Source organism: Amblyomma americanum, chromosome 6 (assembly GCF_052857255.1).
Source record: "Amblyomma americanum isolate KBUSLIRL-KWMA chromosome 6, ASM5285725v1, whole genome shotgun sequence".
In the NCBI taxonomy this organism is placed as follows: Eukaryota; Metazoa; Arthropoda; class Arachnida; order Ixodida; family Ixodidae; genus Amblyomma; species Amblyomma americanum.
Window position 1 is genome coordinate 144,737,690 of NC_135502.1, and position 27,479 is coordinate 144,765,168.

At 44.0% G+C, this 27,479-nt stretch overlaps 1 protein-coding gene across 1 annotated transcript in view; it reads right to left on the bottom strand.

Moving 5' to 3' along the window:
* Nucleotides 1–5,067: 5,067 nt before the first annotated feature.
* The window catches only part of LOC144094127 (uncharacterized), a 44,616-nt gene continuing 22,204 nt past the window's right edge, over nucleotides 5,068–27,479 (bottom strand). The window contains exons 2-6 of the mRNA XM_077628046.1: nucleotides 16,275–16,646; nucleotides 13,383–13,730; nucleotides 8,103–8,123; nucleotides 6,414–6,505; nucleotides 5,068–6,191 (exon numbers count right to left, since the gene is read on the bottom strand). Coding sequence (XP_077484172.1) covers nucleotides 6,417–6,505; nucleotides 8,103–8,123; nucleotides 13,383–13,730; nucleotides 16,275–16,646 — 830 coding nt within the window. The 3' untranslated portion in view covers nucleotides 5,068–6,191; nucleotides 6,414–6,416. The remainder of the gene's footprint in view (nucleotides 6,192–6,413; nucleotides 6,506–8,102; nucleotides 8,124–13,382; nucleotides 13,731–16,274; nucleotides 16,647–27,479) is intronic.

Here is a 27,479-nt window from a genome sequence, read left to right on the forward strand (position 1 = left end):
CGAACCTCTTAAGACATACGTTTATTCGTGAATTGTAGAATCACATACGTGGCACCATACCTACGGCTACTCAAAGCAGAAAAGAACAAGATAGAAATCCTGATCAGGAAAGCCGTGAAAACCGCCCTGGGCCTCCCCGCGTACCCATCTACCCAGGACATTCCGTACATGGGGATTTCAAACACACTAGATGAACTAATTGAGGCTACCACAGTAGCGCAACAACAAAGTCCTACGCAGCCATTCGGGGCTGATAATACTAGAAAAGCTAGGCTTCGAAACAAGAGCGCGTCTCAAACACACGGAGAATATCCCAACAGACATAAGGAACAAAATCAGAATCCCACCCCTCCCAAGAACATGGATCCGGTACACCACGAGGGTAGACGAAAGGACAGAGCGAAAGCTCTACAGAAAAAAAAACTAGCCAACAGACAGGACGTGGTTTACACGGACGCGGCGGAAAACGAAGGCAGAACGGATTTCGTAGCCCTAACAACCAGGGAGGGCGGAGACCGAGTCTCGCGCTGCAGCATCCGATAGAGGGACGCAACAGCGGCTGAGGAAGTAGCGATTGCGCTGGCCCTAACTCAAAAGAATGTCACGGTGATTATAACAGATTCCAAATCAGCTATCCGCAACTACAACGTAGGCAGGGTATCTGCCGAAGCAGTAAAAAATTCTGACTGCCTGCCCGACACCGGCAGAGGTGATTAAACTAGTCTGGACTCCGGCCCACGAGGGCCTCCGAGGAAACGAGACAGCGCACGCATTGAGCCGAGGACTCGCATACCGGGATCTCAATAGGGTCTCGTCGAACAGAGAGCCCCTTCAGACGGACGAGGAGCTGCACACGTACCAAGATATTCTTAGCCATTACAGATTAGTAAGACAGACACTACCTAGAGCATGTAAGGGCTTAAGCAAAAAGGAAGACGTTATATGGAGGAAGTTACAGGTGGGAGTTTTTCCCAACCCACCAGCACTAAGCAGATGGAATCCGGCGATCAGAGACCCGTGGAGTAAACAGTGTAATGAAATTGCAGACATGATCCACATGGTGTGGACATGCCCTAGCCGCAACAAACCAGACAGGAATACAGAGTCCTAGGAGACTTAAATGGTCAGTCAGAAAAAAGAAGAGCAAAATAAAGTCATCCGTCTGGCCCTGGACACCGCTGAATGCCAGGGGATGCCAGACTGCTGAAATGAGAGGAAGATGACGGCAGTCAATACGGAAGTCTTCATCTCCCTCTGATTTCTTGACGGGTGCAATTAAAGTTCTTTCATTGTGGCGACACACTCTGCGCATATTTCCGCGCAGCCTCCGTCTTGTGATCATACGGCCCAGCGTAAGATGGCCACACGCTGAATTGCGTTTACGATAAAACACAGCGCCACCGCTGCGTCACCCGAGGCATGCGTCACCGACAGTGGCTACAAAAACAGGCTTCCCGGCTGGGAAGAGCGACTTTCTTCCTTCCGCTAACGAGACGAGAGTAGCGCCGGTATGCTCGTCCGCTGCCATCGCAAATCGAATAAACACTTGCAACGTTTTTATGTTGGGATTTGTCCTTCAGCAGAAACGACTTCCCACATCATCATCATCATCATCATCATCCGGCTTGTCCGCACCAGGGTCGCACTCTTAGATAAAGCGCTTGAAGCAATATTACACAATATTTTAACTCCTAAATGGGAATGCAACACCGACTACAAAATTAAAACTTACTTTGTCCCGATTAGGAACCGCCTCAATACTCACCGGCAGAACAATTCACAAAAGCCAGGAATGAATATAACAAGACAATGACGGCGCACTATATGCTAGCATCGAATTAAGAAAAAAATATGCATCGTGAAAATAAAAACGTGAAGCCCGTCGGCAATTAATTTTGCCATGAAAAGCACGCATTTGCCTTGAAGCAAACAAAGATGTTCAGTTTCGCTCTAGGTTCTGATATAAACTCCAGTTGTTCTAATCTGTGGCCTAGATTCCTGTGCGCTTAAGTACATTCTTTTTCCTAATGCAATCCTCTCTCCGCTACAGCAGCCGTGTTCATTCGAATTCAAACACTAGCGCACCGCACAGAAGAGCGCGAACAAGGGCTTTTTAAATAATTAAGCTCATTAGCGAGGCGGCGTTAAGTTTTTGGACATTCGTAGCTTTTTGCGGCCTGCAGAATTCTATTGCTCGTGACCTCTGAGCAAATTAGTGACAGAGGCAAAGGTCAAACATTTTAGATTTTGCTCTAGGAAATGTTATATCTGATCATGTGGAGGAATATGCAGTGAAACCTAATTATTTGTTGGAAGAATGTAACTGGAATTAATCCTGACTCTTAAATTTTAGGCTAACATTTCTGGTGTTTCCCTGTGATGAATAGAAGAGAACATAAAGGAAAAACGTAAACAAAATTGGCCCTAAGGAATGTTTTTTTTTTTAGAATTTCAAGATGCTAAAGGTTCTAATGTATTAACCTATATCTGCACCAGATGTGTGCGCTATCTGCGGGTTTTGCCCGCAAAATTTAAGACCATTCAGAGGTGATCAAGGAAGCGCATTGTTTGTAAAACCGGAAACTGCATCCTGGCAAGGAAGAAATTTATTAAACCTGTTCAATCAATGGTGGAAATATAACTAAGCATGTGTAGTGCACTTTAACACTTTAACTTATCTGCATAGTAACATTGTCTTCATATTAAGCCTCGTTGAGATATCACTAATAACCATGCCTTACCAAGAAATGCACAATTTAGACCATAATCATAACTTGCGCTGTTGGAGCCTTGCTGCTCGATTTAGGTAATGCATGCAACAGTTCGGTTCCCAACACCGAACACTATAAAGAGGAGCTTGGCTGACTTGGCAAAAAAGCCAATACGTGCACTCCTGAGCTTCGAACCATAACTTCGTGCTTATTTTTTGCGCGCCATCAGGCCGCCTCAAAACTAGCAGAGGCTTCAATGAAAAAAACGACAGACATTTGTGAGCAAGCCGCGCGATATGACAACGCGCATAATGCTACGCCTTCGTGCAAGTCTCCCTTGGGCTGAAATAGCAACGGCGGTACGAAAGACTAAGGGCTTACATTTGAAGAAGCTTATCACTAAGCACAAATGGATGGATGCGGAATCCATACATGCTGCACTGAACGCGAAAAGGCAACCTACCTTTCGCTGCATACGCAAAGATACTTGGGAGTGGTGCCGCCAGAACGTAAGCCTGCATTCCCTGCTCGTATTAAGGCGAAAGCCTTTAATGGCTTATACTCGCGGCCACGAGCTTCTCCGTCCGATGTCATGTTCTTCAGCAACGTGATAAGAAAAAGAATCGTTCTGCGCGATGGGATTCGAACCACCGAGCTGAGCGTGCTAAAGACTACGCTACTTCCTGGCAACGCATATGTATTGTTCTCCTTGTCTAGGACGCTGTAGAGTGTTTGCGGAAGGGATTCGAATGAGACGGATTCCTCCCAAATGCCCTTCAGTGTCTCCAGAATTTGAGATTCACCAACAATTGTGCACTTAACCAATATCTTAACCAAACATCAATGACAAAAGCAGCAACACCACGCTAAAGGCTTTCGCATCACCGCAGTTTGGGCCAACAAAGTGCCCCTTGAACTTCTACTTTATTTTCTTAGAGGCAGTATTTATGGCGGGGGTAGTAGGTTGGCGGTTCGAGCAAGGTGTTAGGAGCACCAGGCCCCATTCATTCGACCAAAAGAGATCACAAAGTGCATTGTTCGAATAAAACTGCCTCGCCAATTTTCACAACCATTACCTAATTACAAAGTTTCGAAAATACTATACGCCCTTGCTTCCGGTTAGGTAGTCTTGACTGCTTGTGTGATGTCGTTATTCTGTTCAGTGGGCATATTGTGTATAGACCTAGCGAGATAGAAAATCTTAGGTATATTGATATGCATATGCATATTGCACCTACAAAGAGAGCATTAAATAACAACAAGAACAGACTCCTACAAGAAGTGAACGCGAGCAGTCGCCTTCATTATGGTGAACCCGGAAAGAAGTATGTTACAAAGGGCGTTATTTACAACTGTTATATAATGTTGGTGTTTAAAGGCGGTCTTTCAATTGAACATATATTCGCTGTCTACAGTAGAATTAAGAGTACACTGAATGGCATGCTCACGGAAATAAATTTGAAAATAATATTTTCCTTAAACTTCCTTCCGAATTGTGCATTTTCACAAACTCACCGTGCAGCCCAAAAGAGTCAGTCAGTGCATTTACGTAACAATTTGTCTGCAGATGGGGATGAAATGAATATAAGGTTTTACTATGATGTTAACTGTATCTTGAACCGTCTCATTAAATGCCATGACACAGCGATCAATTTGTCGTTTTTTCCTGTGATATGGCTACTAGCCAAAGCCATTGTAGCACCCTCTCTTGGGCGGCGCCGACAACCCGGCTAGCGCGCGCCACCCTGCGAAGAGAATAAAGACGGCACCTGGTCGTGGCTCGTGCAGCCACGGCTGGCAGTTCTGTTCTGGTGTCGGCTCGTAGCAGTGGTCTCGTTTCCTTCGCTCCTGAGGCGTTAAGCCTACACCATCAATAATAGGACAAATTGCCGGGCTAGTTGGTAATGGACCATCAATAAGTGATTGTCTTGAACACTCTCTGACTAGTGGGCAACAAAATACTTGTGATCGCACTCAATATACGCGGCTTGACCTTGGCGGAATCATTAACAAATATAAATGCATCGTTTTTCTGTTCTGCCTTTCATATCTGGATCAGCAAAAAAGTAATGATTATACTCTTCTTTTTTGAACAAGAATAATTGCTTAAGAAAGTTTTTGATTGCGAAATTTCACCAAAATATTTAGCTGCTCAATCCACGATTGGCACAATAAGCTACTCATGTTTTCAAATACTAATGACGTAATCAAAAAGACTAATATTCGACAACACTTTGTTACGGCACCCTAGAAATCCACCTTTCTAATGGAGATTAACAAATTATTAGATAGCTGATGATGACATGCGGAGGTTACCGAATAAGGTGAAGATGACGTGCAGAGATTGCCAAGTAAAGAATCTTTATAACCTGGATTTATTTCATCAAATCAGTGAAATGCAGCACTTTTCTAAACATAGCAGAGGAAATTATTCCGAAAGCGTCTCTTCTCTTTCATGTATTTTTTGATGGGAACAAAAAAAAATTTGTGTTTGATCCATGAGAAATAATTGCGAAACATCTCTAAAAGCAGCCAGGGTTCAGTATTATGACACAAGCGCGTTCTTAGACCACGTCCTCGCTTAACGCACTTGATAAGCTGCAGGTTGGCCAGATTTAAAGAATTTCGCTAAGGGATAATAATGACTAAGTCATGTCAGCTTTACTAAGTGGTAAACGAAAAGACACCCGCAACACTTCACTGATAAAATCTAAGTTCATAAGCCATCTTATCAACTGCAGCATCAGCGCTTGTGATATTGGAGACCGGACCACAACCTTTCCTGGCCTTTATATGAGTGCTGGGCAAAACAGGTGGCGCTGGAGTACCACAAACGACGCGCCTTATGGAACACATCTCGTTTATCATTTTTCCAGCTGCCCTGTGACGTTGGGAAAAAAAGGCTTGAACTGTTATTTTAATAAATCGTTTGCCTTTAATACGACTCCTGAGTCCTAACCAACCAGGAGTGCCTACATTCCAGGCGGGCTTATACTCGAATATATGGTGAATGTAACTGTGACCTTGTGGCCAGCACAAATACATTAACTCGTCCGGCACAACAAGAAACGTGTGAATAGCACGAACAGTGTATAGATGTGTGCGTATAATTTTTCACAAAATGTAACCGCCGCTCAAAGAACATACTGTCTTCTTCCTCCCAGAAGTGACAAAATAAGCGCTCAGGCGCCATCTCTTGGACGATACTGAAGATAGTTCGCTATAGAAGCACCCGCTATCTGAGCTGGTGCTTCGTTGACACTACATGGGCGCACTTTTGTCCGTGCAGCTGCTTTGGTGCAGGATCGGCAACAAGGTGCACTCAGAGAACATCTTGCCATTAACATGAATAATCCAAATGTTCCACCTTCGGGGTGAAACTCACTACCAAACGTCACTTCAATTAACCTCGGTAGTCTTTCCAAAACACTCAGGGATTCCGAAGTCCTCGTGAGCCTGATGCTTCTCTCCTTTTGCTACCTGCAGGTAAACAAAGTTAAAACGCTTATGAAGAAAAAGAACAAAAAGCAATCGCACATCCAAAACCATCACCACTCTAGACGGCGCAGTGTCATGCTCTGAGAACTTTACCAGTGTAAGAGGCGTGGTTCGGCACAAACAGTCTGTTTCCAAATTTACGAGGACATTAAATCAACAGGGATGAATCCATGCCACATGCAACAAAAAAGAAATTTGTCATACCCTTCAGTGCGCACTTAATGTGGAATAGATGCTTAAGCTCAAGGCGATGCACGAAACCGAAAGAACAGGCATGCAGGACGCCCTCGAAGAACCTGCAAAGCAGAAAACGCTGCATTCAGGACAACACATCGAAGTGGAATACACATCGACGATTGAAGTGGTCACTCACTATCGTCCACTGGGGCACAGGCGTTTGTCTATATAGAAAGCTACAGGGTTTCCTGACCTTTCATCTTGTGCTATCCCTCTCTGTTATTATTTCAAAAAAGCTCCTTAGTTTTTGTTCTTTTGCAGCATTATGGCTGTGCGTGGACGGAAGATAGAGAGTAACTACCGCCCCGAACAATACGTTGTGAGAGGATGCCTAAAATCTACTTTTATTAAGCGATGTTTATTAAAACGTCTTTTAAGTGAGTATGCCTCGTGACTTGTCGGCATAGCTGCCACTGCCTGCTGCTGATTGGGCCATCTACTCTCGTCTGCTGTCTGTATCAGCAACGTTTATTTGTCGCGTCTTCATAACTGTGCTTGAATATGTGTTGTTCTTGGAGTACATCCCGTCTTTTTTATATTTTAATAGTAGCGAAATACATTGAAAGGGTTGCTCAAGGGCTGCCTTTATTGATCGACAAAATTTTCTGCCAGAACGTTGTCCAAACTCTTTCAATTCACTCAGTCCAACGTAACGAAGAATTGCCAGTCAAAAAAACCCCTAGCACTTACCGCAAAACATAAGAGTTACACAACGTTACGAAAGCACCTTTCTTGTCATAGCTTCTTTTCACTATGCGTAGGACAGCTGCAAAGTGAAGAGTTGATGGATTCCGACTGCACATCTAATTTTATCACGGAAGTAGCTCTGAAAACTGTCGCTTAGATTCACGAAGTATGACGCAACATTGCCACACCATCATAGAGCTATGGCCTTGCCCAAGCCACATGGTGCGGTAGCATCCTGTAGAAATAATGCCCTGCACCACCCATAAAATGCTGCCAAAGATCATCGTTGTGTTTACATGTATCAATTTGCCGTCCCATGTACACGCTGCCTTCGTCTGTGGAGCCGCATCTGTAGTCTTCCTTACCAGGTATTTGTTCGTTCATTTCCCTTCAGGCTTAAATAGAGGCGTTTGTATAAGTTTCAAGTATAAGAAACAGCATTCGCGTATTGCTGAAAGAAAGGTGCTGATAATTCATTGCAAAAACTCCTAGGCTCGGCAGAGAATGCTTCGCGCTCTCCTTAAAATCTTTCACACATGTTTTTGTTGAACGGAGGGCTCGTTATTTATTTGCGCAGGCGCCGCTCTCGGATAAAATAGCGGAATGAAGCAAGAGGGAGGCGAAAATAGACAAGCGAAAACACATATAAAAATTGCATGAAAACAGAGCATTATTAGGTAGCTGATACTTGGGTATGTAATCATCAAAGCGGTTGAAAAGCAAGTTTTTGAAACTTGGTCTACGACAACATTCAGGCAAACAATCGATCAGTGAGCTGTCTTTTTCCTTTAAAGCTGTAGTGTTGAATTTCATGCCCTGAATGGAAAACGCTGCAGTGACAGACTTTCGAAAAATTGACGAACGAAAGAGCATGAAGAAAACAAATCTGCCGAAAGGTAGTTTAATATTTTTTGAAAGGTAGAGAAACCAACTTTCAGAGGAAGGTCATCGTGTACAGATGCTACTTACCATAGGCTCCCCACGTGAGCTCTGAGAAAAGCAAAGAAAACAAAACATTCGTTACATATCTGCCTATAATTACGACAAACAATGCTCTGAGTTGTACGCTTGCCCCATTGATGAAAAAATAGGCTCGAAGAGAAATACAAAATTCAACAACAGATATTTGTGGTCACTATTAAACTGTGTCGATATGTGATCACTATTGAGCTGCGTCAACTTTTAGCACGATTTTCGGAAGAGATTTAGGCTCTGTTGCGCCCTCTGTACATAATTCTGCATCACAGTACTACGCGGGCAATCTGAAATGAGCCCATTGATAGAAATATATGGCCTTCTTATGCACGAATTATAAATTCAATCTAGTTATCGATGGACGATCTATATTGTACTGCCAGTAAGCTCCGTAATCTTGATTTGTTCATGGCTAATGACAACGACACGTGGCTGTATTGCTTTATTTGTGATATAAGACACAACCACATTTATCTCGAAAAATCGCAGCCTCGCGACAGTGGTTCTACGTTGTTCCACACAGTTGTGGTTATTTGCACGCCGCATCTCGAAAGTTCGTTGTCCGCTTTCAACTGAGCACGGCTGCGAACGGCGGCCTTTCGATTCGACGACCGCCGTGCGTGCTTGTTGCAATGCCGCAGCCGAGTCGTTCAGTTCTTTGTGGGCACAGTCTGCTGAATAACCAGTTATTTTAGAAGTTCTTTTCGCTGTCTCCTAACCGCCGGACTGCCGCCACCACTACGTGAAAGAATTCTCTTTCTCTTCCGCATGCGGGGTAGGCACATTTCATGGGCTGCTGACAAAAATTTGCAGGAGTTTTACAAGTTGCATTGCACACAAATTGTGGCTTCACAACAAAGCACTCCCTGAAACTTCAGTTTTGTACTCTAATTGTTCCATTTACGTAAGTGGGGTGAATTGCAGAATTTAAACTTTAATCGCCAATCGAGATTATTCATTTAAAATTTCTGGTCTGCCTAAGCAAATGATACACGTTGGCTGATCACGCTGCAGCTGTACAATTCTTTGCATTAACAACCATAGTTATGTAAGCAAAATTCTAGTCTTTATTAGGCTGTCCGCGTCAACCACTCTGAGAGGGCAAGCCGACATACACCACAAAAGCAGTCAAAACTGTAAACAACGTGGCAGATTTATGCACCAAGGTCTTAAGTTAATGAACATGTTGCTGTTTTGCTTACCATGCTTTAATCATCGCAATATTTAAAAATATCAGCTATGCTTACCAATTTCCTCTCTCTTTGGCATGATTATACGAACCCGTGCTTGAACAAAACATTGTGTTTTTCTTAACGTCATAATTTTTTTACCGAAATCAAGGAGCTAATGGATCTGAAGAATACGTAAATCGGCGTTATTACTTTCCATGTTATCCGAGCACAACTTGGTGCCACAATTTACATTGTTCACTAATCTTTTTAGAACAGCATTCAAACTTCGCACAATACTATATTTTCAAGCAGCAAACATTTGCTATTTCTTGCGGGTCACTTATCTAGCATTTAGTGGAGCTCCTCGAAGGTGGTGATACATCATGCTAGCCTTCATTTCAGAAAGGCAAACGATGTGGTCGTGCTATTCAAGGCGTTGGTGGAATTTCCTGTCTGAATAGTTAACAGTCCTATAAATTTCTATTGCTTCTGAATCGCATCTGTAAAAATGAAGTCAGGGTAAGAGAAGTAGTTGATGAGAAGGAACCAACCAACGGTGTTTCTAAAACATGCACTTTATTACTTAAAAATTAACTTTGAATTTTTTGAAAAGCAGTTCACTACTGTATCTCTATTTGAAAGATCTGAACGCCTGTAGATATTAGCGACATAAGACCCCACGCTCCATCAACGGCCTATTAAAGTATTTTCGATTTAAGTTATACTCCACATAATGTTTCGTATATCATCTAACAATATAGGTGTCAGATTTGCAGTGTCCGCATTCGTTCGCTTCATCCCATATAATTCAAGAGAACTGGCTGCTATCTTGGCCAACTTCTCTGATTTCTCCATGAAGATACCGCCATCTTTATTGCAGAGTATCTGAACGTATTGCTTTGGAAACTTCTTCACTGCTTCGTCGGCGAAAGTACTGCTTACTTGTCCCGGCACTTCCTTCTAAATTCTCTATTTTATTGCGCTAGCACTTGTAGTGTGCATTCTGCGCTTTTAGCCATTTTAGCCATTGTATGTTCATCTGGAGACAATTTTGTGGCAGCACCGAGAGTTGGGCAACCTGGCCAGGTGTATATATACCTGGGAAGGTTGCCCACTACTCGATGGGCTGGTGAGACCCCCCCCCCACGGGGTCAGGCGGCAGCTCAGTCGTGAGAGGCTGCTCGGGAGGAGCAATCTGGATAGCAACCAAACCTAAGTCAAGCCGATGGCAGCACCTGCCATAGAAGGGCAGTGGCGCATTTCTTGACTACATCACCACTGCGCCAGGAGTGGTAGGAATACTACCAGGTAATCGATCAATGAATTTAGAGAATATTCCGCATACATGGAGATTGGCCCATTATCGCTATCCGAACAACTTCCATCCGTGAAGACTGGACCTGAGCACCGGTACCAAAATGAAAAACAAACAGCTAGTGCACCTAATTAGTATTTGGCCTAAGTACAGAAATAAACCTTTGTTTACTTCTTGATTTTTGTGCAGCGAAAACTGTCGTATCAGGATGATATTCTCACGAGCCTTCTTTCGCCGTTACTAGAGTTCACAGTGCGCAAAAATCCTGAATTAGAGCTTTTTATTTGTAATTTTCCTCACACCCTATCTTTCTAGTAGTACATCTCTATTCTTTATTAAGGTTCCCACTTATTAACTGGGTTTTTTATTTTCATTTTCAACCGCTCCGTTTTAATTTACTTCCCATGTGTGTTGAGATATATGTCAACCAGTTTTTTATGTAGGCGCTCTTGATTATAACCTAAAAAGGAAACTGTAATAAAGGTTAAGAAAAAGTTGGTCTACATTTGATTCATCGAGTAGAGCTCCCATCTTACTGCTTTCCTTTGTTTTACTACGATCGACCGACATATTTTTTAGTACAAGTAAATAACAAGCGAACAGTTTTTTCTTGTGACTCCACTAAAGTGTGAGAATTTAAAGAATAACCAAACCGCACAAACCAGTTGCTTTTACTACACCACTACATGCGGACTTCAAAGGCACGGTTCGCACCCCCTGGTTCAAACGGTTCAAGTATATTAAAGAGATCTGAAGGACTTGGTCAAGAGACATAATTCTTGTAAGCCAGCGCAACGGCTCGAAGCCGTTGCGCTGGTTGCGTTGTCCCTTCCCTGTTTGGCTTCGAGCCGATGCGCTGGTTTAAAAGAACCTTGTCTGACCAACTCGCCCACCAGTTCATGTTGGTTAAGAGAGCTATGCGCTCAAGAGAGGCCTTCCAAAGCGAGATGAATAACAATGTCAAAGATCTAGTCACTGATCTGTGCTGAGATGAACTCCCGTCTAAGCGCAAAATACGACATGCAAATATTGGCTACGATGGGCGTCTAATTTAGCAGACTCCCAACTTGCATAATGCTTTTGGCCGCTTCAGTATTGGAATAAGGCATTGCACGGATACCGTAAAGCAGGCGATGTAATGGAACAATGCCATTAATCAAAAGGGCCTGCATTTCCAAAGATTACCAATGGATACAATGGGCATAGCGTCCATCAAGAAACTACCTAAAACGAGTAAGAAAGAAGAGAAGAGCAGTAAGGCGAGTAAAAGGAGACCTCATTATGCATTAGGGATGCCTCGCATGTAAGTATGGTGCGTTTCATGCATCTACATAATTATTTTCACATCTTGCACATTGTTTGAAAACTTCATCTTCATTTTTCTCAAAGCCGCTTTTTGCTCAACGCTGTATTAAACGAGGATATACAACTTTTTTAATGAAAGTATTGAATTGAAATTTTGTGCCCCGATAAATAACACACAGGTACGTGCGATGAATCAGGATAAATAAAATCAATGCTAGAGGTTTGGCAATAGAGCTCATTGTTTGAGTAGGTGTAATGAAACTATTTTGTTTTTGTCCATTTTGCGCAGGTTTTGAATATTGCAGTTTTAAACAATAATCACCATTCATTTATCTTAGTTCATTACACAGGGAACACACGCAGCTCTAAAAATTTGGAAGTTTCGTTTATTTCAGCATTTTAGAGTTTATTTATCCCTGCTTGCGCCACTAGTGATTTTAACAAATATTTTCGCAATGAAAAACTGAAACAAATTGCAGCGTTGTTTAGATTTTAAACAATCTGGAAAGAGAAACAAACCATACTCTATCAAATAAAATTTATAATCCTAACTGTTGATTTGAAGATATTTTTATATGTGCAGCGTCCCAACTTAAAGGCAGGTCCAGATGACCTGGCTCTTTGCAACCTGAGTTTGCCCAGTAAATGATCTACTGTAGAAAATGGTAACTTGGGGAGAAAGCTAGCAATTCTTTTTGTAGAAAAGGAACATTTAACCAGACTAGAATCAGGTTCTATCGTACGAATAAAAAGAACAATATCAAAATAAAGAAAGAATTTAACTGAACAAGTAACATATTACCTCAAGGGCTTTTGAGATTAAAGCACACAACGCCTATGAAAGACCCGCAAGGTACGTTCTGTACCTGTTACTACTTAAGCTGCTCTCTGAAGAACTGCCGATGGTTTCAAACTTTACGATAAGCTGTCAAGCTCGGGATCTTGCAAAAAGAGTTATTATACCAACGTTATGTTCCCATTCATAAATATTTTACGTTACCCTTGGTATCACATAAATATCATGAACTTCCACTGCCATAAATAACTAAATGTCGCGCAAAAAACGTATGCTTCGAAAATTCAGAAACCAGTTCTTCAGATGTCGACATGTTCCAATTAAAACAATGAATGAAAATCGTGAGCGACGTTTTTACTCTTTTTGTTCGCGCCGATGTTGCCAAAACGGCAGTTAAATTTTATGTCTGCGTGTATTTGGACACGAGAACACAACATTGTCTGGAAATACGGACCAACCAGAAACTAAGTACAAGCATTCCATACAGTTAAAAAACTGTTAAGTGAGAAAACGCATAAAAATGATTTCAAATGGGCGGTGATAAAAATTGGCATCCAATTTACTGCCTCAGCTTCCGTGCGAATGTGTAAACTTAGCTCAGCCAGCCGCCTTTTATTACACTTGCAGAGGGAAAAAAAACCTTTATCTTGTGTTGACTTAATACGTATTTCCTGATGCATACTAACCTTGCGCGATGCTCATCCTGCGTGTCAATGCGTAGTTGCTGTACGGGATCTCCAACACGCACTCGAAGATATCCGCCACGGACGATAGGCGGCTGTCGGCCATGTCCACATGCAGGGCCACGTCATACAGGCCATCTTTGGTTGCTCGCGTGAAAGTCCGAACGCCAGAATCGCCAACGGCCCTCCTTCTACTCCCCTTTATAAAAAACAGCTTCAGGTCTGGTTTGGGGTAAGTCCCCTGCGCCATGCACATGAGGCGCACGATTGACTCCGCCGAATGCAACCGGACCTGTTCATCGAACGGCGTCGTCGCACTGCTGTAGTCGAAGGAGAACGACTTGGCAGGCACTGCAAGGAGGCGAAAAAAATCACAGGGCAAGACTGGTAGCGCGACGAGGGAAGTCAGTACTGCTTTGTAATTGAAGCAGCAAGAAAATATCTGAAAATCTGAAGACAAGGGGAAGATTCAATCCACTAAGAAAAGAATATTACTGAGCACAAATACTACTCGAATGCTGAGAACTCCACTCATAGGTGATAAAATTACTCTAATTAAGTGGATAGCGCAATGAAAACGTTTGTGTGTTCATTCGTGATAACTAATACTCAGTGACGAAGCAAAGGCACAAAATAAGGACCAAGATTTCTAATAATGTTGAAGTTTGGACTCGCCTTTTGGTCGCGAAGGCCGTCGCTAAGTGCCTTGTTAGTTAAACGTAGCCAAGTGCAGAAATTTAGATAAATTATTCGCATCAAATGATTAAAGTAGAATGTGAAGCAGCAAATAAGATACCAGCCAATGTGCCACCTGCCTGTCACGGGCTGTGTCAAGCAGGTCGAGGTGGTTATTTAGTCCTACATGCACCTTCAGGCACACGTGTAAGCCGACTCAAGACTGCCAATTTTACTGGTCATGACTGCAAAGTTTTTCAGGCTGCAGGTATTTTCAGGCTCCTGGTAGCGTTCGTCACTTTCTTTGTCCCAGAGAAAAAGTTCCACTGAGGACTGACTATCAAAGACTGCACATGACTACCAAGACTTTCGATTTAGCGCCATACATGTTCCCTAAGAAGTCTGTCAGCTTGCTGCAGCCGTAATAGCTTCTGGACACGTCATGCGTGAAATCAAGCTCGGCCATCCCCCAGCAGAATCTATTTATTTCGATGCTTTGCGTATAATGCAATAAGTGGGTCAAACATTAAAAATATGAAAAATTCGCAAGAAGCCAACAATAGGCAGATTGTTTATTGTAACTGATCGTTACAAGCGTCTGAGTGTTCCACAGGCAGTCCTAAATAAGCTATAGAGGGCAAACAATTTTTCTCGAACAACTTTATTCACGTTTTTTCCTAAAACAGTCCTCACAAATTAAGATGAGAAGTTTTCCAAAACAGGTTGTCGAACACACTTTTACCCGAACTAATGCGTCACAGAAGGCGTGGGCGACTGAAAACATGCGTTTATCAAAATTTGTGTGCGACCACCTTATGGTAATAATTTCGTGGCACTTAAAACGGCATGTCGCACGAATTTGTAAAAATGGGCGTTAAAACTTTGAACTCTAATAAACAAAGCTTATATTCCTTTGTACCTTACAAATTTAAAAACCATTGAAGAAGTAAATTCAACGAGCGTAGAGAGTTGGACTAGTTTGTGTGAATTCATCTGGAGATACAACACGAAAGACGGGACAAAAGGAAGACAGGTGACAGGAGAGCTAACACATAATACATTCTTCTTGGAGATCATTGTGGTAGGTTTGGATCATTGTGCTTTCGGCAAATAGCCCGAAAACAAGATCATATGTCTCTTCGGAGTTTGCTGATGATGCAGGGTTATGAAGATGCCAGTTAGGCAGCATGAAGAACTGAATCACGAAGTAGATCTGGTCGGAAAGAGAAAATGGCTTTACAGTGCGCTGTTAGGGCTTAGGAGACACTGCTTCGAATCCTTATGATGGCGAACTTTCTTCTTTTGTCTATTTCATGACTGCCATTTCTGGTACCCGCCCACGTGCTGAGGAGAGCAAGCCTAACAAAATGGTAATGAGCGGTTTATTGTTTAGGATACCGAACTTTCTTGTTTTGTCTGTTTCATGACTGCCATTTCTGGTACCCACCCACGTGCTGAGGAGAGCAAGCCTAACAAAATGGTAATGAGCGATTTATTAATTAGGATTATTGAAACTAAAAGGCAGTCAGTGAGCGCGACTAGAGTTTTCCGGCGTGTGCTTTATTCTGCCAGAACCGGCTACTCATCAGGCGACAAACATTGAATATAAACAGCGCTGCAATGGGGAGAATGAAATGGGAGGAGTCGGAGGAGGAGGAAGAAGAAGAAGAGGAAAGGCAGGGAAGCGCTTCAAACAACTAAGGCAAGTAGGGACGATGAGCACGCTTCATGACAAGAAAAGCAGAAACGACTGGATGTGGCAGCCCGCAAAGCGGAAAAAACGGCGAAGGAAGCCGAGCTCGCAGCACCGTCGACAAAAGCAGCTCATGGTGGAAGCTTCAAAAGCTATAAAAGCCACCAAGAACACCATGCGCAGTGGCTAGGTCAATGAGCAGAAGCGTGCAACTAGAGGGGAACTTTGAGCACCTAAAGACACTGATCTCCATCAGGGGCGCCTTTCATCTATGAGCCGGCCTGCACTGCGCTACACCTTTCGCGCAGTAGTTTACATCAACCGTTGCCAAAGAGAAAGGCTACAATTTTTTTTTTTGAGAAAGCAGTAAAGGGGGAGACAAGGGAGGAAGTTAATCTTCGCCATTCAATAACCGCTCGTTTCTACTTGAATGTTACTTACGCATGAATGATATTGATGCAAACAGGCCCTACCCTCGTTATCCTTTCCAGAGATGACGCTTGACATTATAACGGGAGACCGCTCACCGAATACGGTCATGTCTTTATGCCGAGAGTCCTGGCCGGCTAGGGACGCCACGACGCAGGTGTACTTGCCGCTGAGCTCCCAAGTGGGTTCGACGATGCGAATGGCACGGTACTGCGAGTACACGTCACGGGAGTTCACGGAGAAGGTGTCATCCAGGCGTCCCTGGAGCACGCCGAACGCCTCGCGGGCCCTCATCTCGGGTATCCACTGGTAGACAGGCTCTGGTCCGTCATTGAAGAACCACTTGACCACCAGCTTGAGGTCGTTTTCGTTGTACACATACTCGCAGTCCAGCACCACGGGCGTCTCGGTGCCGTTGCGTACCCACCGCGGCACGCTTAGACGCCGAATGACGACCGCCCGGCACAATCCTGCGCAACAGTTCCGGGAAAAGAATTATTGGCTGTTCTACATTGCTTTCCTTATTTGATGATGACATTAGTGTTTTTGACGCAATGGCTACATATGATCGCAAGCGCCTGAGAGCAGACAAGACCTACAAATGAATGTCTAAGGTTATAAGTTTCAGGTGTAACTGTCATAGAGTGAAACAAGATACCGAAGATGTAAAACAGCAGATTAGAGACGGCTGCTCTAGTGTGCTTACAATTTTGATGATGAAGGTGAAAAATACAGTTTGAAAAAGTTTGATTTCGGAATGCTAAAAGCATAAAAGAGCACAAAATTAAGCGGTCGAGAGTTCGTGGGGTCTGCTACCACCCTGAGATCACAGCGCCATCTTTGGCAGCATCTAGAAACAGCACAAGTCACATTGAGACTTCTAGCGCCATCTAAAACACCATTGCAGAAACAACCACCTGCCGCGTGCCAATGATGACGTCACGGTACAATATGGTGCACAGAGGTGGAACTATGTGAATGTGACGTCAGGGAACGTAATAGCGACATCGTTTCGGTTTCTTAAATCTAAGATGGCAGCTATTAAAGTTGATCGTGCCCCCTTGTTTCATAGGGGACGCTCTGATGTTCCATCCATCATTCCGTAATGAGTTGTCTCCCTTGGAAGCTCCTCTCAGATGCGCTCGTTTCGCCGATACGTTCACTACGACAGTGTGTTTGAAGAAGGACATGCACGTACCTCCCTTTAATCTCATACATATTAATTCTAGTAAACCAAACAGCTAACGCTCGTTAGTTCAACGTCTTCCGAACGCTGGCACCCCTTATTTTCAAGGACTGTTCTATTCACCATCACAGCGCACGGCCCTATCAATTTTTCGTGCACTCGGAGTGTTCGCGAGCTCTCTGTATGCGACCAGACTGTTTCGGGGTAACGTGTTTCCGATGCTATGCGCACATTCACAATGTTCACGAGACGGTGCAAAAACACAGCGGGCCAGTTCCTGGTTGTTGTAAAAAAGACAATGCGGACAATTCCGTCGAAATTCTGTTCACAGCAAAATTCGATTCTATGCATCTTAATATATTGCAATATTTACGTATAATATTCGAGGCGATCTATATGCCGAGAAATTGGATTTTAAATCGGAAGCATATATTCCAACCATTCTTCTGTAATTTCTTGCGTGAAGACAGCAAAAATCTCTGGATCCTCTTTTGAAAATCCGTTACAGTGTAGCGTGGCATCTGACAGCCACGCGCAAAACAACGGCTACCGGTGATGGAAACGGACTGAACACCACTAACCGACAGGACGGAAGAAAAAACAAACACAAGCGCTGACTAGCAACCAAATGATTTGTTGCAACAGGGAATGCTGCAGTATAAAGGAAACGTGGTAAGTAAAACACAAAGCATCAAACAGATGTATATTATTTATATTGCTATTGGAGCATTCTATTCGCAGAAAAGGAGCAGAGGCAACGAGCAGTGAGGGGCAGAACAAAAGCACCGGGAGAGGGCAGCTAGCTAGCTCTCCCATTGAAACGTTCCGTGCTCTCCGAGAGCAAGCACGATGGCGAAGGTGTATTACGTGACTGAATAGTTTACCTTCCCAACATCCTCTGCGGAGAACGCACTTGTAATGTGCGGCCGGTACGGCGGTCAGAGTACACGCGTTTGACTTTCTCTGCCAGCGTGCAGCGTCTGAAGTACTACTTAGTAATAATAATTGGTTTTTTGGGGAAAGGAAATGGCGCAGTATCTGTCTCATATATCGTTGGACACCTGAACAGCGCCGTAAGGGAAAGAATAAGGGAGGGAGTGAAAGAGGAAAGGAAGAAGGAAGTGCCGTAGTGGAGGGCTCCGGAATAATTTCGACCACCTGGGGATCTTTAACGTGCACTGCCATCGCACAGCACACGGGCGCCTTAGCGTTTTTCCTCCATAAAAACGCAGCCGCCGCGGTCGGGTTCGAACCCGGGAACTTCGGATCAGTAGTCGAGCGCCTTAACCACTGAGCCACCGCGGCGGCATTTTTGTTTTTTACAGATGTGCAGAAGAAAGATGGACTTGAGCCTTCGACATCACGCCCAAGCGGCCGTCCCTTGCGCGCCGATAGCCGAGCGCATTCGGCAGTCGAACCTTTGTCATCGCACAGCGAGATAACGCGGTCATCGAAAGGACAGAAACCGCAACGACATCCCGCTCGCCCGGACCGTGGACATGGAACCATGGAAGTGACGCGGCTAGCGCCATGCAGGAGCTAGACGGGGATTGCCATATTGCGGCAAATCGAGCAAGTACTACTTCCGTGATTAGACAACGCTTCGGCCCCACCATTTAGCGCTTCCTCAGTGGCAGAGGCTCAACATCCGATGCCGAGTTGTTCTTGTTTTCGCTGGTTTCATTGGCGGCAAATTAGCGCTGGTTATCAAGCGAACTTCGGTCCTGAGTCGCTATTGATCTCGCACACACGTCGAGCCAAAATGACTAAAACACGACAAAAAAACAAACAGGATATGACGCGCTTGCATTCCGTGACTTCCTTCGCACTCCGCCTTTTATGCTGGAGCAGCTCCAACTGCTCTCGGCGTCGCCAAACTTGCTCCTGTTCTGCTATTGTGTCACATTGCTTCTATCCCTGTTCGCCCATTTGAACCTAGCTAATTTTGAGAGAGCACTTTTGGAATGCTTTTGCGTGCTTCTGTTCAGCGAATGGAATGCGCCATATATATTATTATGTTATTACTACTAGATATTATTATATATTACACAACATATTATTTTTATTATTTATATTCGTGCCTTCCCTGTCGCAATAAGTAATTTGGTTGTTAGTAAGCGCTTCTGCCTGTTTTCTCCTCTGCCGTCCTGTCTGTAAGAACTGTTAAGTCTGTTTCAATCAACATGCACCAACAATCCGGAATAAGCCCTCCTCTTCCGGTGACCCAAGTTAGGTTCCTGAAAAGCCGGTGAGGGCAATATAGGCGTCTAATTTTTTTTCAGCCTTTCTCTTGTATAAACGCTCCGTTTTTATTGGAAGTTAGTTCGTTGTGATTAGAATACGGTATTTTCTCAGCTCTCCAAAACATGAGTTTGTGCTCAATAGTCCTTTAACGCAGCATGGCCCCCACCCGCAACCATTATGGTGCCAACTATTACTAAACGGGCGCGGTGTAATTGCAGCCACCATATCCTGCATTTTTTTTTTTTTTGCGACGGATGGAGGTCTGCCAGAAGAAAGCAATTCGCTTTCGAAACCATCATCCATAATTAGCATGGTCTTCGACCGCGGCCACAGTTTTAAAACCATAATTTTTATATATCATGTGAACTTATTATTACGTTGCGGAAACTCCAGGCTTTGTTTAAAAGATCGGTGCTTCAAAGGAGCGTGGCACAGTATTCCTGCTATTTTCAGTGAAGGCGTAGAAATTGTGAAAAGGAGCAACTACCACTAAGGAAGTGAGATGAAAACGAAAACAGTTTCACTCTTGTTCCAGTTTATCTCAATTGCCCTATTCTCCTTCTTGCCCGCTATGGTGTCTAGCTCCTTTATGTGCAACATATTTCATATTATAAGGCAGTGTTGCTAGGTGACGCCGCCTCGATCGTTTTCTATAGTGCTGCTTCACCCTGCTGCATAGAAAAAAATGCTTCACAGTATTATTTAGAGCAGTAAACCCGGCAGCTTATTATTATTGAACTTCTATAGCTACACTTCCTGAGTGCCCGTTCCATGCAGGGGATCATGAACTCTCTGCATTTTTTTTTTCGCTTCGCGTGATCCAATATTTGCTGGTGTTCCGACGGGAGCGCGACGGCGACCAGACAGAAGATAAACAAGGCCGCACGCGATGCACGCCTCCCAAACGGGGCCTCCGTTCAATATCCGCTTTGCCGACCTCATTTTATGTTTTTGCGAGAAAAGTGAGCCCCGCCGATGCCCCGCAGGAGAGTGGTCGCCTCAGGAACTCTGTTTCCCTGCGCCGGTCGCCATGACGTCTCCACTAACTTGACTTAAGCAAGAAAAGTAGTAGTTATAACTGTCATTTTGATAAAGAAGCCGCTTGGTTAACACTAATCCTCAAAAGCAGTGAAGATGAAACACTATCATGTCGCACGACCCTTATGGCCACAGTTTCTTCTGGGGGCCGCCGCGGTGGCTGAGTGGTTATGGCGCTCAGCTGCTGGCCCGAAAGACGCGGTTTCGATCCCGGCCGCGGTGGTCGAATTTCGATGGAGGCGAAATTCTAGAGGCCCGTATGCTGTACGATGTCAGTGCACGTTAAAGAACCCCAGGTGGTCGCAATTTCCGGAGCCCTTCACTACGGCGTCTCTCATAGCCTGAGTCGCTTTGGGACGTTAAACCCCCATAAACCATAAACCACAGTTTCTTCTGATACACCCAGTAACAGTTGTTGGTGATCGGATTTCCCACATCAAACACGTTTGTACGTCTGGAGCGCGCACGAGATGTAAGCGCAAACGACAGGATCGCAGATCGTGTACAACTTTAGTAGCCGCCTAACTAGTCATTATAAAGGCCACATTGTAGTATGTAGGCGGTACATTGTCGCCCTCTAAGATAAGGCAAGGGGAACTGTTGTCACATAGCGGTGATGGCAGTTCAGGCAGTGAGGAAGGCAGAGCGAAGTTCTTCTAAAAGAAAGCTGTTCAGTGGGGCTGACCTACGCCCATAATGGGCTGAATGGCTCGGCGGCGGAGAAAGCAATAACCCTGCTCTGCGGTCGTCGAATAGAATGTCTGCAGTTCATGGCTGTGCTCAATTTAAAGCTGGCAAGGAGCCTTCGAGATAGGAACCAAAAGCAACTACAAGAGCCTGGAAAATGTGGAAGCAGTCGTTCATGGCTATGATGGATCGAGATAAGTCTGGTCGCATCTCAATTCACAAACAAAAAGATAAAGCAGCCTGCCGGCGGCTTTGAGTGTGAACGAAAAACTACAAAGGTGCAGCAATTTGTTAAAGACACGCCCAGAAGACCGGACATGATAAGCAGACAGTACGTAGGCACGGAACAAAACAAAATGCTACAGCGGGCGCTTTTTAGTAATATACTATTTTCGCCATCTAGTCCAAACAGAAACTGTTTTCAAACACTTACATTCACATACTTTTTCAACAAAGTGATTAGAATGTTCGAGAAATGACCTAGTTGATAAACTTCGTTGAGTGGCCATGCACAGCGGTCAGCTTCAGTTTTTTACAACCCTGCATTCCTGAAATTTGAAAGGGCAGAGGGCATCACCTAATTTTAATGACTCAGGTAAGCTCCTGCACCTGAGAAGGAGTTCTCATGTGAATTCACTACACCATTCGTAGGCCCACTGCTTCGGAGTAGTAAGAACATTAATGTTGGCGCCTGATACGTCCCCGTGTCCGTGTGGCCAGTGTTCCTTAGTTACCCACGACGCCTTCTGGGTGACACCGGAGACAAAAACCAAAACCTATCGCAAAAAGACGAATGTTCCACTTCTTCCAAATTAATTCTTCATAAGAAACACGTAACCCCTACTGCTTTGCGGTTGGTGCCAATCACCCAGTTGCGCCACAGTTCTTTTTTCTAAAGTGGGTCTACAAAATGGAGATACCGTTTAAGCTTTTTAAACACCACACCATGACAAAGAGTTTTAATGCTGAAAATTCCTATTTAAAGTTCGCATATGCCTTTTAGAATAGCCATTAAAAAAAGGATCGCCTTACTTACACTATATAAACATGATTTTTTTGTTTTATTTTTCATTTTTTGGATCTTTGGCGTATACCATATGCAAAATACTAGTGTCCTCTAGAAGAGATTTTAAAGTGCTTGCAGTGCGAATTTATTCTTGTTAGCTGACGACACCATTGTACCCCTCTACATTATACTCGTAGTAGAGGGAGGTTGATCATATGGTTCTTGATAATCACAAAGTCAGCAAGGAAGGAAAAAGCTCAGGGTGCTTTCCAACGTTTCGAAAAGTGGACTTGTCTTCGTCTAGGCAAAGCGTTCATCATTGGCGGGGTTTAAATATGGTCATCCCTCCGAGGAGGAAGGTCCCGTGAGAAGACGAAGGGTATGAAGTAGGAATGGCCTTAGGAAGGGGAGGGTGAATCTTGTCCAGGCATGATGGCTGCTATGTAGGATTAACCTGTTGACCTGCAAAATTATGAAAATTAAAAGACCAGCTCAGCAGAAAGCAATCCGGGTGTGTGGAGAGTGGAGAGATACCGGGCGTGGGCTGAATGGTTGTGTGTCCAGCTGCTACAGGTGGCTTGGTATGACTTCCTGTGTTGACATGAAAATCTCGGACAAGGGGTTAGTCAGCATGGCAGAACGAAATGCCATAAAAAATAATAAATAGAAAGCATGGAAGGAAAAGGGAAAGGGGAGGGATTCACACGGGATCCTTGTTCCCATATGAAAACTGCGGTCTGAGACCCTAAAAACATTTGTCTCCCATCTTAAATCGTTCCACTTTAGCATTAAATTTACCGTCCATTAGCCTGCAACGCAAATCAAATTTCTCGACACCACCTTCCATTTAGAAAATAGCCAGCTTAAAACCGCACTCTACAGTAGCCCTACAGACAGGCAGCAATGTTTAAATTTCACAAGTCATCCTCCAAGATACTGTAAGCAAGGCACATTCGTAGGACAGGCAACACGCCTGAGAAGAATCCGTTCCGACGACGACGACTATTTGAAACACCTCTTCTCACTAAAAAACACCCTAATTGGTAGGACCCATCCTCAGAACTCCCTTAATTATGCTTTCCAACAAGCAGCCACTCTAAAACGAGGCGAGGTATTTAACAAACGAAACGAGCCTCCTCTGCTTATAACAAAATACTGGAGCGCCCTCCCGAGCATAAACAATATTCTGCAACAATACCACCCTATTTTAACTGCCAACAGTATTCTCAAGCAAATATCTCCAGACGCACCCAGGGTAACATGCACACGCAACAGAATCCTGAATGACACCCTAGTACATGCTACATGATAGATAAGAAGCCCCCGCCTTTCAGATGCCTCACGTAGCTGGAGGCGAGCACCCCAAGACATGCGGTGGGTCCAACCACGGCCACTCGGTCGAGCATCCTTGGTCTAACATACCTAGCATTCTCTTGAGACCCTACTCACGAACGTGCCGACCGATAACATCCACAGAACTGTGCACACACATTTGATGGACAGACAGAGACAGCCTTTACTACAGCCGCCTTAATGCCGGGCTTTAACATATGTATACCGCCTGTCTGAAATTTGCTATGTGCCAAACGCCAGTGACATAAGCCTAATTGTCTTTGAAAAAAAAAACGGCTTCAGTTCCTCGCTTTTCTTTCACGCCGTCATCTACTTTTAGTTATTTTTGTTCTACTCTGGTTATTTCTACATTTTTTTTTCTGACAAAGGGCTCCACAAGGACTCGGTCATTAGAAGGACCAAAGTATGCCCCTTTTCCAGTTATATTTCAGTCTTTAGAGCCTTTAAATATTTATATATTGAAACTTATAGCTGCGATATTATCCATGATCATCATGGAATATGCGAAAGAAGAAATTTGAAGAAGGGTGAATTTTAAAGCTAACAAAAATTAGACAGTAAACATTAATAATCTAAGAAGGTGACCTATGACCTCTATGCCGAAGTTTTCGCAGTGATCTTGCTGAATAAGTGTTGGCTGGCTTGTTCGTTTGTCATACTGCGTTTGCGTCTTTCTTGTCCTGTTGTTACTGAACTGTAGTCCTCAGTTTTCACAATGGGACAAAAAATAGGCAATATTACACTTAACATTAAAAAAGAGCAAAACATGTTCAAGGGAGGGGTTCAGTTACCCACGTTATCTTAATGATTTCAGGTGCCGCGCTTATTGTTTGTAACGTCAATATTTAGGGGATGCTGAAAAGTTGTTGCCTTGTGCTACCGTTTTCTTTTGCAGCAAAGTCGAATATGCGAATAAATTTGTCCAGAAGAGCCGCAGGATAAACGCCAACCAGGCTTCAAATACACATAGCAAAAAAGAAACCACAAGATTTGTGTGACAGTTTGCAGGCAATAATAGGAATGTTGTCGCCGAGGTCGAACATATGTTGAAGATGTAAAAAAAATGAAATTCTTTGCGCGCCCCTTTTTGTTTGAGGCGAACATTCACATATATGGACAAATAAGATTTAAAGCCCTAACCGGCAGCTAGACAAATTCTGACAACCTTACCAAAGATATTTACTCAATAAATCCATGTGTGGCGTGGCCGCAAGGGGCCTCTTTGCTTATCGTTGTAAACGATTTATGCATTTGGCGTCCCACATGGTCCATGTGTCGCTTCAGATATTAAACCCCATAGTTTACAATCCTTGTATCTGTCAAGGAAAAAAGCAGCTTCAGAGCACAGGAAGACAAAGACGAGAAGGACGACATGGAAAAAGATATAGATCTATGTACCATTCAGCCTGAGGATTTCATTATCATCATCACATAGATCTGTTACCCTTGTGGTGGTTTTTTGACCATATCTCTAAGAAGTGATAAAAATTTATTGCGGCGCAAAAAAAAAAAACGAGGAAGACAGCATTAAAGACGACTTTCTCCGGTTTTCTGATTAGTGACCTGTTCTTTGGGCAACAGTTGTATCGACACATACGGATGTCGTCTCTGGCGCTCTGTGCTGGGTTCGAAATTGCAGATATTGTATCGGCAAACAATCGTTTCTTCCTAGTTGAAACCACTAAATAAATAAAGCTTCGAGCCTACAAGATAATAGCCATTTGGCAAGCGGTCACATTGAGGAGTTTGTCGAGAACTCCCACTGATCATTATCGATTCAACTCTTCGAACTTCACTTCGACGCTAATGACGTGGCCACGCCTCAGAAAAATCTAGCGCTATTTTTGGGCTAATGCGGTGAGGGCGCATGCGACAGCTACCTCGATCGTATTGCTCTTTTTATAAAGCCCAGCGGAGGTTGGCTACGGATTATTAGTTCAGGATCTGAGCGAGAAGTTCTTCCCGACGACTTCGCAGCTCGTCGGGTGCCAGGAGTTTCACAAAACATACCTCTTCACTCGACGTGGCACCATTGTACAGAGGGTTGTGAAAGAGTGCAGTTTTGTTTCAAGCACAAGTACAGCTGTACCCGTTGTACTTTTTTCGCCTGCGTCGACGGCTAAGGTTCGCGAAGCCAATGGGTCACGAACGCTGTCCCTCGACTTAGTGATTCAGGAAAAACATGTCTGTGGTTTCTGGTTCTCGGGAGCGCAAGTGCGACCAAAGAGTGGGACCACAAGAGTGAGTCTGCAAGAACCGCTGAAAAGTGAGCAACGCAAAGCGACGCCGGTCAGACAAACTGCTCCGTTTCCTGTTTTCGATGTGCCAGGAAACACTGCCCCGTCAACTGGCGTCTGAACGGAACTTTGCAACTATTGGTTCAGTAAAGGAAACAATCAAAGGTGGCACATTTCAAAACTAAAAGCCGTCAATAAGCAGCTCAAAACGGAAACCAAGTAATTGAACCCGAGGACGCAGGACGAAATCGCGGCCGCGGTGGCCGCATTTCAGTGGACGCGAAATGCCGCAACACTGGTAAAGCGCCCGATGTAGTCGAAGTCCTCCCTAATGCGTCTGTCAAAGCCCATGGGCACGTTTCGGGACCCTAAACCGCAGATTCCATACCATACCAAGCTATACCATACCATACCATACCTCTAGTGTACGGTACCGTACCATACCATACCGTACCATGCCATCAACTGTAGAATGTCGTTGACAAGGTCATGATATGCAAGGTTTAGCGTCGCGAAAATGCAGATGTAAACTGCAATTCGGCGCTCTAATGGAGGACCTTGCACACATTTTTGCCACCGAATGTTGCTTAACGTGCTTAACATAATGTTGCACGGTACAGGATTACATTTTTATTTTGATGGCAACGAAATTCGGCCTACGCACTTTGCACCAGATGCCAGCAGCTTGCGCTGAGATCAATTAAAAGATGCAATTTTCCTTTATTTTTACTCGACTTCCAACTTCGCGAGCAATGCCCTACCCAACTTAAGCGCGTCCGGCTGCCTTTGCCAATGGCGACCTTTATCTCGCAGTGAGTTTTTGTTGCGTTCCTCCGTACTATTTAAGTATATTCAAACACGAAATCATCATACACAATCATTAACCCCTTACTGTGCTAGGATTAACGCCTTTAAATACTCATTTTTTCCACGCACCATTGAGGAGTGGAACAGGTGTTCGCCAGATCTCTTAACCAGAGCTGATTCTTTTGACTCAATGTTTTCTTCACAGCATTTAATTTGAGAGCCGTTTTTTTCGTTCACTTTTTGTATTTTGCATCTGAGCCTTGTATTTATTGCTGTATTTTGTGTTACAACTTGTATTTAACATTTTTTCAATTTTGCTAAACCTGTTCTTTTTTGCATATATTATGTACTCGCCCCTCCTGTTTGGGCCTACTGTAGGCCTGCAGTACGTTCTAAATAAATAAATAAATATATGACACCACATCATTTTCTGTGCCGAGCTGGAGAAATGCCTCAGTTTGATCGTTCAGAGCTACCAACTGCACTTAATATAAACATTGGAAGGAAAATTCATGCCCCCAAAAAGACGTTTAATTCTGTGTTCGTGGCACCAAGCCAAACGAAGTAACAAAGAAAAAATAGACTGATCTAATGCTTTTTGGCGTCTTTTGGAAAAAATGCTTGCGTAGTTGTGATCATATATTCGAGCTCACAACCTAGAAGCTCCTTTCATCCAGTATGAAAGCTTCCATCATGCACAGACGGCTGATGCTGAGTGAATGCGGAAAGCTGTTGCCAGTTAAGC